This window comes from Liolophura sinensis, chromosome 13 (assembly GCF_032854445.1).
Source record: "Liolophura sinensis isolate JHLJ2023 chromosome 13, CUHK_Ljap_v2, whole genome shotgun sequence".
Lineage (NCBI taxonomy): Eukaryota > Metazoa > Mollusca > Polyplacophora > Chitonida > Chitonidae > Liolophura > Liolophura sinensis.
Window position 1 is genome coordinate 18176827 of NC_088307.1, and position 16361 is coordinate 18193187.

Here is a 16361-nt window from a genome sequence, read left to right on the forward strand (position 1 = left end):
GGAGTGGTTCTCCGCGTTACGATATATTTCGTGTACTTCTGTTTCGTCGGTGAAAATGGAACTGTTTGAATCTTAGAGCATACATACTTAGGTCTACATCGATATTTTCCAGGGAAATGGTTACATGGAAAATAAAATACATATAATAAAATACAAATTTCAAATAAGGCAAAAATCAATCGAAATATCCCACATCGGGGAGTAGGGGATATACATTTTTAAACTTCACCCGGAAACGAAAATCATAACCATTTTCATTCATTAGCCCCAATTACATGTTTTCTTGTCAGAAGAAGCTACATAAGCCTTTGTCTGTCATTTTGCCTGTCGCTTATTTTCTCTATAGATACATAAAAAGAAGAAACAACCCATCTCAAGAAAATCTGAAAGTCCGCTTTTCGATTCTTTCACTTCTCAATTTGTACAATCCTGCCCACTTGGCGCCCTATTCGGGGTCCATTCGAAGGTTTGTTGTCTGATTCTTTCTTCCTCGATTTCTTTTTTGATGTCAGGATTCTAAATTCTCTTGAATGATGTAGCGAAGAGAAAATCGTAACATTTTCGTCAGTCGGTCCAATTATACTCCCCCCCCTCATTCGGTTACTTTGAAGAAGGTACACTGTATGATATCGTCACTTGCAAGTGTAACTTGCTGATGCGGTGATAATCATAACTTTATTATGAATTTCAGCAGCGGAATTTTGAGTAGAAAACAAACAAGCTTATATGTAGACTGGAAAGACTGCCCTCACCCCACCCTCATTTTATCATCTATCTTGACTGATCGTCGCCTTCTCTCAGCTGATAGATTTGTCATCCTTGATTTAATTGTGTGGGATCCATTGTATTTTACGGTGACCCATATACGACATTTTCGTTTTTTCTTAACTTTTGTAACTTTTTCTTAGCTTTCCACCTGGGTGGAAACTCACGTGATACAAGAAGCCTTGGAGGGGAGGGGTGGCTATGACTCATCTGTGATTCTATTTTACAAATTTAAATAAGTATTTGAACAGATACGGGAGATAAGTAACAACAAGCCTTGAAAACCCAAAACCTGCACAGGATCTTTGTTTAATGTGAATGTTCTTTGTGTTTGCAGATGAAGAGAATGCCTGGGTACTCGGGTAGCACCGAGGTAGTGGACAGTGCTGGCAGTGACCATGAGGATGCCATGGGTCAGAATTTGGTGCACACCCCGCGCAAGAGACGGAGGGATGTTATACCACTTAGTCCTTCAGAACTACCTGGTTTGTACACCAAGTTTGTTGTGTGTTTTTTTGGGTGAGGTGACACTAAAAAATCAAAAAATGGAATAAAGATAAAACTTGAAATTCACCTTTTTAGCTCGCCTGTACGAGCGGAGGCAGTGGCGGTGTCCATTTTGGTTAGTTTGGCAAGTTTTTGGCCAATCATAGGGTTGCAGTGGCCACCCATAGTACAGAGATAGCCAGTTGTCGGTAGCGATTTACATATCAAAGACCAAGGAAGTTTTTTTTGCCTTCTAGCCTACATTTCCTCAGCCATTAATGTTCATAGTACATGGTAGCCAAATGCATTTCGCGATTTGCATATCAGAGTCCTCTGCGGTAATTTGGTGCACGGACTCCTCGGTGTCCTTTTACCACTGTAATGATTTACCACTCATAGCATACAAAGTCACTACTTTGCAGTCCTTACGATAAGCAGTCATAGTTGTGACGTTATAATAATTCTGGCCTTTCTGGTTGATTAAATGGCAAGACCTTAGCACTATGTGTGTGTGACAGTCAGTCATTCTACGTTATGTGTGTTTAGAGATTAATCTTTGATCGTATCACATGACTTGAACCCTACGCAGTTGTATGAACTGCTCAATCAGGCAAGCTACTGGTATCCTCTGAATGCCTTATTTTGTCCAGTCTTTATATTTTTTATGTTTTGTTCCTGTTTTTCAAGGCTTTTCGATCATGTTTTCAGCGGGAAAATTTACTTTGGCAATCCTCATTTCCCAAAAATTGGATGATTTTTATACACCGCGCCATTAGGCAGGGCATATAAAGTTTGTATACTATACTGTATACTATATAAATAGATATGATTTCGTGTCCGGGCTGTAACTCCAACAGTTTTCCACATGGAGTTTTAATGTTTAGTGGATACATAGGTACACAGATGACCTCACCTCTCACACTTGTCCGTTTTCTCGGTTGGTATGGTAACCAGATAAACATTTCCCTATGTATACTATATATATAGATATGATTTTGTGTCTGGGCTATTATTCCAACAGTTTTCCACATAGAATTTTAATTTTTGGTGGATACATACACAGTTGACGATGTGTCGTGGCTCACATTTGTCCATTTCCGCAGTTGTCAATCAGTTACCAAATTGCCCTTTCCCTATGTTAACTACATAAATAGATAAGATTTCGTGTCCGGGTTATAACCCCAACAATTTTCTACATAGAATTTTATTTTTTGGTTGATACATAGACATGCTGATGACGATGTGTCACGACACATGCTTGTGCATTTCCACAGTTGTCATGGTAACCATATAGCCATTTTCCTTGAATGTACTATATAAATAGATTTGATTTTCGTTTCCGGTCTACAACTCCAACAATTTTCCACATGAAGCTTGGATTTGAGGTGGATACCTTTGTCCACTTGCGATCAAGTTTCCCCTCAGGGATTATACTCACTACAATGCTGCTGGTAGAAAAAGCCCTACTGTATCATGTGACCTGTCAGAGGTGTTAAACAACTATTGTTGATCACATTTACTATGTTATGGACGTCTGGAAAAAAGTTTTACAAGAAGTAAGTTAGAGTAGATGAACGATGGAGAAAATTGAGAAGCCGAATGTGTATGAACTCACAAAGTTTCTAAAGTAAAGAGGTGTCATTTGTGCCTCCTGACAAGATATGTGATTGGTAAATTAATGTAAACTAGGTGCCTAACACTTTTTTTACAAGTCACATGATAGAGTAGGGCTGTTCTTACGACAAGAGTTTAAACTCGAAACTTCCCGATTGTTTATTCATTATCGTGAAGGAGGAGCGTATTTATATATTTTTTAATGTACTGAAGCTGCAGTCGTATAAGTGAAATATTCTTCAGTACGGCGTAAAACATCAATCAAAAAAATAAATAAATGTACTGTTACTTATGTATTTATATACTTTTCTGCACTACTCTTGTTACAGAATATGTTCAGGATGAAATTGATGATCTGTATGATGATGTACCAGAAGTGAAAAACTTGTTCAAGATTGTTGATAAGATTGGAGAAGGTAAATATGGCTTTGCTCATATTGTCATGTCTCTTGGCTAAGTAGGTGTAATTTTAATTTCCAAGAAAATAGTGCCAAGAGAGCAGAGTGATTTTTAAATTGTTTTGAAGAGTCACTATTGATTTCAAAATTATGGGATATGCTCAGTTTGGTATTGCTGGGTAATGTTGACTTGGGTAATGCCGTGTCCGCTGTGTTTTCCTAGATTTTAGTTACTGTAAACCTTCAACCTTTTCAACCACTGAAACACTACTTTCAGTGGAATTTGTACATACAGTTATTACATAAATGACACAAAAAGTGGTATGCTTATGTCATTAAAGATATGAACTTCTTAAAAATGTGCAAATTATTTCTCTACACCCCATAGTTCTCTCAGAATGTTTCAGTATTATGGTCGCAGTGGTGGTTGAAAAGGTTGAAGAATTAAGGATTGTTACATGAAATTTAATTTATGAGGACTGTGTTGTCAGGCACATTCAGCTCTGTGTTTCTGGCCAGGCTCAGGAAATATCCGAACGCAGAGCCATTCGCTCTCAAGCACATCATACCCACAAGCCACCCATCAAGGATAGAACAGGAGCTGAGCTGTCTACAGGAAATAGGGTTGGTATTTGTTGTTTGAATATAATTTGCTTGTTTGGGGCTTTATGCCCAATAAGAGTTTTGTTGTTACTAGGGATTTATACTTTCTTGATGTAGTATAGATTCTGGTGTTGAAAATTGGGTGGCCACTCAGGGTTTTGAACCAGCGACCTCAGAGTTGGGGCCTTAGTTGTCAGCATGTATTGCAGGGCATTTGGTTTCTGACTCTGGGATTGCTGAAACCCATGGTGATCAGCCAATTTGTAGCACTAGAATTTGTTTTATGTTCAGAAAGTGTAATCCCTAGTAATGATGAAACTGTTATGTAAAAATCCAGTTTCAAAATGACATTTACCAGCCTGGTTTTACTCCCATTCAAAACTGTTTTCAGATGTAAATATGAGGGAAACCTCAGTAGTTTCTAATGGGCTCTGCCAGTGTCTTCCACCCATGTCACAACTGCTGTTGTAGGAGTGAGATATTTTTTAATTAATGGCAGGTTGTGCTTGGATCCCTCCACCCATAGACCTGACATTTTCAAATACATGACAAATTCTGGAGTACAGTGTATGGTCAGCCAGTGAAATTAATAAATGTGGCGTATATTCTTCTCTGTTTTAGGGGTGTTGACAATGTGATGGGAGTGCGCTTATGCCTGAGACAGAAAGACCACGTTGTGATTGTTATGCCTTATTTCCCTCATGACAAATTCCAGGTATGCACTCTGTGAATCTCAGATCACAAAGCGATCTTAGACCTAAGTAAAAATTTTAATCATTAAATTTCGTATGTTCCTTTCAGTATTTTAAATGAAATTTGTTGAACAATAACCTACCCAGAATTTATGTTGTCAAGCAATATTTTAACCTTGTTACATGAGAAATATCTGTTTTAAAGTGATTTGTAATGTCTCCTTAAGTCTAAGATAGATTCTTGATCCTTTGGCCTGGTTCCAAAGAACATAATAAGTTAATGATCAGAGTGGAGAAAAAAAACTGTTAAAGGGTCACAACCCTGCCCCAATAATTTCAGCAAACTGCTGAATGAACAGCCGAACAAGATTTGACGGTACCTAGAGTTATTATATTGTTTGTTTAGACTGCAATTTATCTTGTTCGTTAAAGGACCTTAGGAAATGAATATTAGGATAGGTCTCATTCTTATACATGTGTATGGCTGTTGAAGTTAGTAGAATTAATATACAGTATGTCTTGGTGTTACTGGTTCTCTGGAAAGAGTGTCAGTTAGGCTAAAGTCAACCACTTTCTAAAGAAAAGTAAAGTTAAGAAACAAACTACATTTTGTTTGGCGGATTAAAGTAAGTGATAAGGGAGAGGTGGCATATACTTTAAATCCCTAGGTCCTGCAAGTGTGAAGCAGTATCTTGAGCCATTATTACATCAATAATGGATGGTTGCACAACATGTACAAGTTTTCAGTGTTGGTTTCTCTTATATCATCTTGCTGTCTTCTATGTGACGTCATCATGATGAGCTGGGAAAGGAACATTTGACATCGATGAAATGACGTCAGGGTCCTTGCTATGGGATGTTCGACAGGTCCCCATTATTAATGATTATTTGTATTTTATTTTATTGCAGGATTATGTACAGGGCCTGAACGTATCAGAGGTGCGGGACTACATGTGGAATTTACTGCTGGCCTTGAGCAGGGTTCACCAGTTTGATATCATACACAGAGATGTCAAGCCCAGCAACTTTCTATACAACAGAGCCACTAAACAGTAAGCCACTCTGGAATGCCCACTTATTGGAACAAACTAGAATTTGATTGGAAGTGATCTTTTTATCACCTTACTCATATTTTATTTGTGTGGTGTTTTAGACCATTCTCAAGAATTGTTTGTGTGTATGATGGCAGTCAGGTGTGTTAGGGAAGGTAACCACTAAACCCTGCAAGGTACGTGATAAGCTTAGGTGATGGAAAGTTGCACCCACAGCAGCAGGAGCTGTTAGGTTTAATTCATGGTGCAGTAATTGTTATTGAATTTTACCTGTCCTATTGAAGCACAATGACCAGGCACACCAATTTATTTCTTTTATTTATTTGATTGATGTTTTACGCCATACTCAAGAATATTTCACTTATACGACGGTGGCCAGCATTATGGTGGGTGAAAACCGAGCATAGCCCTGGGGAAAGCCATGACCATCTGCAGGTTGCTGACAGACCTTCCCATGTACGGCCAGAGAGGAAGCCAGCATGAGCTGGACTTGAAATCACAGCGACCACATTAGTGAGAGACTCCTGGGTCATCACGCTGCGCTAGCGCGCTAACCAACTGAGGCACAGAGGCCCCGATCAGGCACACCAAAGTTGTTGCACCAATGACCCCAGCTCATTCTGGCATTCCCTCATGTTGTACATGGAAAGATCTGTCAGCAACGTGCGGATGGTCTTGATTTAGTTTCCTCCTTGTACGTGGGAAGGTTTGCCAGCAACCTGCGGATGGTCGTGGGTATCTGCCAGGCTCAGCCCGGTTTCCTCCCACCATAATACTGGCCAACATCATATAAATGAAATATTCCTGAGTATAGCGTAAAACACCGATCTAGGAAATAAATAGTTTCCTTCCACCATAATTCCTGCCTTTGTATATGTGAAATATTCTTCTCACCAATGAAATAAATGAATAAATGAAATTTTTCTTCAAAGGTTATTTGATTCAAAGAGTTAATGCCCCCAGATACACATGATTAGCATGAGAAATCTGCATGCGGAGGCTGACATTTTTGATTTATTTATTTATTTGATTGGTGTTTTACGCCGAACTCAAGAATATTTCACTTATACGATGGCGGCCAGCATTATGGTGGGAGGAAACCGGGCAGAGCCCGGTTAAACTGACACCTTTCAGTGAATCTTTTCAGATTCAGGCTAAATTAAAGAAGATGTAATTTATGCTTTGACAGTAACATACTAGTATTTATGACATACATATGCTAAAGAATACTTTTCAGACTGGTCAACTTTGTCACTCAGAAAAATTCTAAAATTGTCTATGTACATGTAAATGTTTCACTGTGGAGTGTCTTGGGTTTCCCCGCAGGCTCAGCCCAGTTTCCTCCCACCATAATGCTGGCTGCCATTGTATAAGTGAAATAAACACCAGTCAAATGAAAAAATAAATGTAAAAGTTGCATTAACAATGATGTCCTTTTTCCAGATTTGCCTTGGTGGATTTTGGATTAGCACACAAAGCTCCTGTTTTAAAAATGCAGACTGCCGAAAAGGACGGTGTTAAAAGTCAGTCGTCGTCTACCACACGAAGGCAACCTCTCCACGAAACTACTGACAACCAGGTAGGAACAGGTCACACTGACATCAGTCAGTAGATTAACCTGCAGAACATAACCACGTGCCAGACTGAATCAGGTTTTTTTTTTTAATACAATACTAATTTTATGTTATGTTTTACGGCAAGCTGACACTAAAAAATTAAAAAATGGAATAAAAATAAAACTGAAAAACCACTTTCTGGGAAAATTTTCTGGGACAGTCTACATTTCCCACAAATTAGGCAATTTTTAAGTTTTATATGTATTTTTATATCCTCTGATAACATTGTAAAAAGATTTGTTATGCCCATTAAACAACAATTCAAATTGTTTTGTCCGAAAGTCAACAATACTGGTAGCTCTATAAGCCAAATCAGCATTTCAGGAGTCTAGCAATTTCATGCAGGTTTGGGTGAGCCAAGGTGGGCACTGTCATGGCTAAGTGGCGTGATTTTTCAAGACCATAATTACTCTCTTTTAATTATGCATTTTGCTCAGTTGAGTCCGTTGGCTGTACAGCAGCTTTAGCAAATACTATAAAATAAAATCTGTAGCTGCATGATTTTGTGAGGGCCGCCATGTTGTCTCACGTTAACCTGTGTGAACTCACGACACTTCAGAAATTCAGCTTACGTGCCGGTGTAAGGAGGGAGAAAGAAGGTGTTGCTCACAAAGTATGACACCTGAAGAATAGAATGTGCAAGTGTTTTGCAGTTTTGGCGTATTCCCGCGGCTTCAGACAGAACTGGCCGTGCGTTTATACTGGTTTGCACCTCATCTGCAACTCTATTGGTCCATCTTACACATGTCCTGTTTTAGACACAGCACATCATCATATTAAAGTCATAAAATGACTATAAAATTGCTGAGGGTTTTCGTCTCTTGGTTGTCTTGTACGTTGTACTCCTCTGATTTTAATTTGGAAAGTTTTTATGTATTGATTTTATTGTATTATAGTTTTGATATGTCAGTTCCGCACTTGATCACAATAACAGTATGTCAGGATCTGCATTTCTCTAATGAATAGGCTCAGTATTTTCAATAATTGTATTTTGTTTCCAGTGTGTAGCTGATAAAGCCACGCCCATCTTGAAAAACCACTCCTCTAAGCCGCCGATCACTAAACCCAACTATCAGACTCCGCCCACACCTGAGATGGGCAAGCTTGGAGCTCTGAGACAGAAGAAATCCCCACGGCGGTTTCTCTTGGCTCGACGAATGCTCCTAGCCAATCAGAAGATAGGAGAGGGCAAGAAGTGTGACACGGTTCAGGCGCGGCATATCGGCAGCCCGAGGCAGAATTTGGCGGTTACATGTCAGTGCTATGGACAACCTAGAGTGTGCAGTCAGTGCACAGGAAGGTATGATGGGTTTTGATTGGGTATCCCTCTACTAAAAGTGAAGTATAACCTAATATGCACTGTACAACACCAGAAATGTTGGCCATTACCTTCAAATATGAATTCAGATATTTTAAGACTTTTCTATAACCTATTTTACCTAAGTTCATAATCCCAATACTCATTTCTGATTTAAAAGGAAACCTTATCATTTACAAACAAAAACTTGCAAATAAAACTTATGATTCATAGAATTTTGTTAAAATGATCCCAACTTGAGAAAGTTTTCCTACATGTCCTTTAACGGATGCGTTATCACAGAATCTGTGAAACCTGATCTGACTACTTTGCTTAAGATGATTTTTGGTGGGATCATTATTTCCTTGTATAGTGCTGAAGCTTTTGTTGTTGTTGTTGTAGAAGTAACCAGGTTGCCCCTCGAGCAGGAACACCTGGTTTTCGGTCACCTGAGGTCCTCATGAAATGCCCAGATCAGTCTACAGGTAAATTTAGAAGCACCCAATTAAAGATCAAGGTGATATCCTTATGTTACCAGAGTTCAGACTTTAAATCTGGCCGTAGCTGATTAACAGACTCGTGTTCAAAATGAAACCATTCTTATTTCCGTTTATGTTCACTTTTGATGTTGAGCTTCTGTTGAGTAAAGCTTTGATATGACTGTGTTTCAGCTTTCATACACCTTGGTATTTGTCTTTCATCTGTCATACTTTGTAACTTGGTTTTGTTTTACACGTGTCTCAGACTCATCAGTGGGTTAGTGGTTACCCTCTGGTGTCTCAGTATTTCATCTTTGTTACACTTTGATGTCCATGTGATTCAGCATTCTTACACTTTTGCTTCTCTTTGTTTTTTTGTTTTTTTTATGTGTTTCAGCTGTTAAACTTTGATATCACTGTTCTTCAGCCATCTTGCACTTTGACATCTTTCTGTTTCAGCTGTTACACGTCAATGTACAAGTGTTTCAGTTTTGTTACACTTTGATGTCTCTTGCATTCAGAGGGTTGTTACCTTTTTGTGTTTCTTTGTTTTAGCTTTGTTACACTTTGATATCTCTGTGGTTCAGCTTTTTAACACTTTGAAGTCTCTTGCTTGAAGAACATGGTCACACTGTGTGTGTTTGTTTTAGCTATGTTACAGTTTGATGTCTGTGTGGTTCAGCTCTGTAACACTTCAACGATTTAGCTTTGTTACACTTTGATGTCTCTGTGGTTCAGCTTAGTTACACTTTGATGGTTCAGCTTTGTAAGACTTTGACGGTTCAGCTTTGTTGCACTTTGATGTCTCTGGTTCAGCTTTGTAACACATTTGCAGTCCAGCTTAGTCTCTTCTATGTCCATTTGTTTCAGCTGTGGATGTCTGGTCAGCAGGGGTAATTTTCCTGTCCTTGTTAAGTGGTCGCTATCCATTTTTCCGTGCCAACGATGACATGACAGCCTTGGCTCAAATTGTCAGTGTCATGGGTAGTGAAGAGGTAAAAGCTGCTGCAAAAACCTATGGTAAGTCTGGGAGAGACACGTCATTGAGGGTGCAATAACATGGTATGTGTAATATAACCCTTGTGTCTCCCACATAGGATGGTCTGACAAAAACCTGCGGATGGTTGTGGGTCCCCCCTGCCCCCACGCCCCCATCCCCACCATGATGCTGGCCACAACTATAAGTGAAATATTCTTGAGTACGGCGAAAAACACCAATCAAATAAATAAATGAAGCTCTTGTATATGATATAACATGGCCCTGGCTAGTTCTCATCAGAACTGACCAATCACAGGTTAGAACGAATCCAACTCCCACTGGTTTGGCAGTGGCTATGTCTGAAGGTTTGCTAGGTCTTGTTCTCTCCAACCATAAACCTGACTGCTGACGTATAAATGTAAATATGTATGGCATTAAACACTCATTTAGGTAACTTAATACATCCTTCAGTTGTAATTGAATAGAATTTGTTCAAGCCCATTTGTCTCTCACCAATATGGTGTGGGTGTCTTCACATCACTTGTTGGAAGTTGTGTGAATGATTTGCTGAAGGCTTGTGAGGCCACTGTCAAATGTCTAGTGCCCATCAGAACAAAATCTTGAGTATAGTGTTAAACAGCAATCAAATAAAAAAAAAAATAGTTTTGGGGATAGCCAAATCCTTTAATATACTTATCAGTAAAAAAACCTAGCTATTGATGCAAAACTGTTTGAATCATCCTTTCAAGTTTCACATAGTTTTTATTTTCTTTGCAGGTAAACTTTTAACCTGTAATCCGTCCATTCCAAGACTTGACATAAAACAGATGTGCACCAAGCTGCGCAGCGTTTCAAACGAATCCAAGCTTCGCAGCGTTTCCAAGGATCCCAAACTACACAGCAGGCGTCATAGTGATGCGTCTTCAGACAAGGAAAACAAGCCTAAAGATTTCAGTTTCCCGGACTCTGGCTTCGACCTTTTGTTGCGACTCCTTGATCTTAATCCACACACAAGAATCACAGCTGTGGAAGCACTGCAGCATCCATTTTTCCAGTCAGAAGGTGTGGTAGTATGACACAGGAGCTGATTAGACAAATAATCACATTAGGAAAAGTTGGGAATATGCAATATGGGAATAAATGCAAGGTTTAATTCTAAGGAAGCTCCTTCAATATGACTTTCTCAATGATAACCGTGAGGTTTCAGATTTCTAAAGGGGGCAAGAAAAGACACATTAAATGTATGTTTGAAACAGAAGAGCCTTTAGCATTTTGCAAATACAGTGCACAATTTTAATTGGCATAACATCAACTACTGGGACGGATTCCACAAAGCTACTTCTAACTTAAGTCAAAATTGAAAGACACTCTAAGATGCTTAGTTTTTGATACTGGAAGTAAAAATTCAGACGCGTTTTGTCATCAGACAACATTGATAGGATGGACCATAATTTTAGTTTCTAATGCTGAAATAAAAGCTTTAAGATTTTTAAGTTGTGAAATTGGCCCCCAGACCTGCTTGCATGAAATCCTCTTATTATTACCTGAACTTAACTACCATGGCAACCAGGTAATTTTCCTCTTTTTATCAAGAGAACAAAAAAATAGAAATCCTATTAACTTTATAGGAACCTTGACTGTCTTAGTACATCAGGGGTCGAAGTAGAAAAAACATTTTTGGGTGCACTTCGGCAGCCACATTTACAAAGTGGCTGTACAGGTACATTTTCTTGGGTGCTCAGGCTAAAAGGTGGGTGCGATATGTGCACCCTTTATCTACTGGATAACTTTGAAAAAGCAAAGAGGCAAGTGGAACTGAAAGTTGATTATTATGAAAGGAACACAGGTTTATCATTCAAATAACCACAAAACAATACTGCCCTCGCCAGAATACGTGTGCATGTCTGTACAATAAAAATTTCAGTGTGTGTCAGCATAATAACCCGGTACATATATCAGTCTGTTTATAGCTGTCAACTAAGCTGCAGGCAACTTCGTGTTTGAGTGAGCTATGCCATAACAGTGCTCCAGCTGTTTTGTTGTGCAGTGAAGTGCAGCACTTTCATGTTGGAGCTACGTTGCATTTATGAGTTCTTCCTGTAGTATTTTGGCACTGATTGATAGTTGTCATTGAATGAAAGCTTTATTTTGCACTTTTTCACCGTCTGTGGTGTCCTAATCTAATCTAACAAGATAATTTATTATCTTCATATCAAAAAAAAAATCTTTCATGGTCTAAAACTCATTTAGAACATCGCTGTGGGGAATATAAGAAACAAAATGGGAAAATTCAAACATGCAATTGTATGTTCTTAATATCTCAAAACATTTAACGTTTTTCCGTGCGACACATTTTGCTTGATATTGACTGCGTCATCTCACTTATAGGGCTCCTTAAGAGATTTTACTGAACTGATGAATTTCTAATCAGAAAAATGTATTTGTATAGAAGATATCCGTTAAAGGCCTTTATGTGCCTCTGGAAGTGTGTTCTGACAATCCAAACCTTAAGTGAAATGAAGTAAGTAGTTGGAGAAATATGCAACGATTGAAGAGATGTAAACTCATAATTAACAAAACAAAAAGAGATAAAATTTTTTTTTTTTTTTTTTACAAAAAGTTGCTAGGCAACTTTTGTTGACATTAATATACGGATCACTTATCTCACCGTGTTCAGAGGCAGAGTTGACATCTCTCTTCGTTTGAAACTTCCCGAGTTCACAAACGTTCAGCTTCTTCATTTTTCCATCATTCGTCTACTCTAAACAACTTTTTGTGAACTTTTTCCAAACACCCATGTTATAGTAAATGCGACCAGTGGTAATTGTCTAACATATCTGATAGGTCACGTCACTTTTTTTTATTTTACCTGTAGCGATAAGAGTTCTATCCAGAGACTCCTCTAGTGCCAGAACAGTGGTAAAAACAATTGTATGTTGATCTGCATATATGTTATTCATCAAAATTACATTTCTCACTTTCATACGCACATGTCCCATTGACATGAACCTTTAAAATCCTCTTTATGCAAATTCCATCTGTCTGTTACATATTAATATACATGAGCATTGTAGTGGAGAGCCAAGAAATAAAGTTAAGGTGAAAAAGAAGGTTATCTCTTCTGCACTGAAGTCTGAAAAAAAAAAAAAAAACAGTCTGTACTATGTGAGTTCATGCGATAAATTGTGCTACAAACAAGTGACGGCCATGATACAGTTAGTATTTGTTTCATAAAGTCGTAGCTTGTCTTAAATTTCCATGTGATGAACCACAGGCACTTAGAATCGATCAATAAAATAAAAATACAAAATTCTTGTTACATATGTATAAATGTTTAAAGAGGCTTTATTTATGACCAATCAGAATCCATAAAAATAGCCAATCCTGTTTGGGGGTATAACTGTTCAGTACATTTAAGCCTGATTCAGACTTTATGCTCAAGTTTGAAGTTTTGCATTAAGAATTGTCATGGAGCTAAACTGAACATTTCTGAAGTGCAGTTGTACAATTGTGTTAAATGTCAAGAATGAGAGGCTGTTGGATCAGGGTTTTTTTTTTTTTTTTCAACACGACCAGTGTTGCATGTGCTCAGAACTGGATAGACATGTGTATTGTAGTATTTTGTTTTTTTACTCTGATCGGTCCCAAGTGCCTGTGGTGATGACAACATTTTGCATCTTCTTGTAGAAAATCTGTGCGATGTTTGAGAACATATAGACTTGATGTTTTTTTCCTGAGTGTGTAAGCTAGCACAGGTGCCTGCCCTCGTAGCTTGTATCCTAGCTTTATAATATGCTACTGCAATAGCAAAGACGTCACACAACAAGGGCAGGCGCCTGTGTTGTAAGGTTGCAAAAAAAAAAACAGCATAGGAGTGTGAATTTCTCAGATATAAAGTTTGGGATCAGCTTTTGTTTCCCCAAGTGTTCAAGCCATTTGGCCTCATCATTTTCATAGTGGTAGCTGATTGTGGCAGATGTTGTTTTTGAAGCTTGTCTTTTGAAGGTGTAGGTTCAATCCTAGCCTTGGACAGGGAATTTGTAGATTCCACTGGTTTTCACCATTGTAATGTGCAACTCTGTATATATGTCACACATGGGAAAGGTTGTCAGTAACTTGCCAAAGGTAGATGGTTTATCTCCCTTAAAACTAAAGTCAGTGAAAAAGTTTGGTGTACTAGGCTTGAAACAACAAATGAAATAAAAAAAAAAAATCTCACAGTAGTTGTAAACTGTGATATTCTGTTATGCATGAATATGGCGTGCATCTTGTAGGTCACGAGAGCTATTTATTTGTTCAACACAGGCAACATATTTTTGTACAGAACTATTTTTATTGCCAATGAATTATCAAAATGTTACGACACTAATTTATCATTTAACTTGGAATAAAAACACCCCTTTATGCAGTATGGCAGAGTTGTTCTGTTGTTCCTTCATGTATGATGGGATAGAAAAGTAATCATCACTAAATCATGTAACTTTGAACGTATCTTTTTTTTTGTATTTTGAGTTAAAGTGCATTCTAAGGACTATATTTTTGTATTGGAGACCGTGTTCAGCGACACCATCTTTACTTTCCAGTTTTCATTCACTCAAAAGGGAGACAATCATGAATGATCAACACTGGCAAACAGTGAAGATACCAAATTATTAGTTAAGACGACTGCATAGGTGATACTTACATGCACACAAGCTCCATAGCGAATTTTGGATAGTACCAAAAATTGGGTTTAGAATGGAAGTTTTTTTCATTATATTAGATGAATAATGAAATCAGATTTGTTACCTTTATATGTAGGCAAATAACCCAAGAATACCTGAGCATAACGATACATATTTGAGCATACTGATATTCATGTATGCAAATAGCTCAGCATACCCATACTGGTATGTGCAAAAATGTCTAAGCATTGTGGTATCTGAGTATGGCAGCAATACCTATGCATGGTCATACCTGAATATATGGACACCTGTATATATGAATACCTGAGGATAGTTATAGCTGTGAGCATGAATACTTATATACACTGACGTGTATGTGAATATCTTAATACAGTGACCTCTGTGTTTGTGAACACCTGAGTACACTAACGCCTGTGTATGTGTATACCTGAATACACTAGCTGACACCTGTGTATACAAAAAGCTGCATGCGTAGGCCTACACTGACACCTGTAAATGTGAATACCTAAATACAGTGACACCTGCATGAGTATGTGAATACCAAGTACACTGACAACAGTATATGTGAGAGTACCTGAGCATAAGGATAGGTGTGTACTGATATGTGAATGTGAATAACTTTCCAGATCATAAGGCAATAAGATCATACTGACAGTTTCACTGGCAATATTCAGTTTGATTCAAGTAAGCAATGAGATCTGATATCCAATAAGATTTAGTAAGATTTTGAATCGTGTTAGCTTGTCAGTAAATTCTGAAAGCATATAAGAAAACATATAAGTAAATATGTACACATAATTTAAAACATTCTAAAATCAGCCAAAGAGCACAAAATGAACACGAAATTCTTTACTTGACCATTTGACCTGTGTAAATTCCAGATAAAAAAAAAACAGATCAAAACATTGCCAGGGACGGAGATGCTCGATTGGAATAGCCTCTCTGACTGCATCCTCTGAGGCATTTCTCGGACATTGGCGTAGCCCGTTTTGGCGTTTGGGGAGCCAGTTTGTTATGAACACTGTGATTGGTCAATCAATTGTGCGTTTCCAAAGGTCAAAACAAGGAACGACGGGGCGTATGGATGGCCGGAGGTAGGTTGTCTAAGTTCTTTTTTTTTCTTCTCTTAATTGTCCTTATTCCATGGAATTTTGGCCGTCTTGTCGTTTTTCAAATTATTTGCAGCGTTGAATGCGAAAAGGAATTAGCGTCGGTCTGCACATAGCGAGTTTTGCGACAGCGATTGTGAAAGGCTACAACAACAACAATATTATTTTGTCGTGATCTCCCTTTCCCTGTGATCTGATTAGGTATTTTTTCTCTTTCCAATCAGGCTGGTTTATAGAGAGCAGAAGAATGTGTTAATATTTTGATCAATTTCTTACCGGCTGCTTCAGAGATTTCTCTGAACTGCATGAAAATGAAGATAGGACCTACATCAGCTTATGAAATTAAACTGGAATGGGAACTGGGACTGGTTCATGAGCGAATATAAGAAAATATGAATGATTCGCAACTTGAAAACCAAGCGAAGTCCATGATAGGTAAAATGTATGTTTTATATGACGTGTATGTAGTTAGGAATTGTTATTTTGATCATTATGATGAGCTGAGAAAAAAAATGTTGTAGAGATGTCTAAAATGCTTGTCCAATTTGTTTTTAGATCAGACTCCTATTTAACAGTATTAATATTA

The 16361-nt window shown here is 38.1% G+C and overlaps 1 protein-coding gene across 1 annotated transcript; it reads left to right on the forward strand.

Moving 5' to 3' along the window:
• The first annotated feature begins 383 nt into the window (after nt 1-383).
• On the forward strand, nt 384-14386 carry LOC135480195 (cell division cycle 7-related protein kinase-like). The gene is made up of 11 exons (XM_064759963.1): nt 384-466; nt 1103-1250; nt 3195-3281; nt 3755-3887; nt 4488-4581; nt 5468-5610; nt 7054-7189; nt 8228-8526; nt 8926-9008; nt 9873-10022; nt 10759-14386. Exons 2-11 carry the CDS (start codon nt 1103-1105, stop codon nt 11055-11057), a joined length of 1572 nt encoding a protein of 523 aa, XP_064616033.1. The 5' UTR covers nt 384-466; the 3' UTR covers nt 11058-14386.
• The last annotated feature ends 1975 nt before the right edge of the window (nt 14387-16361 follow it).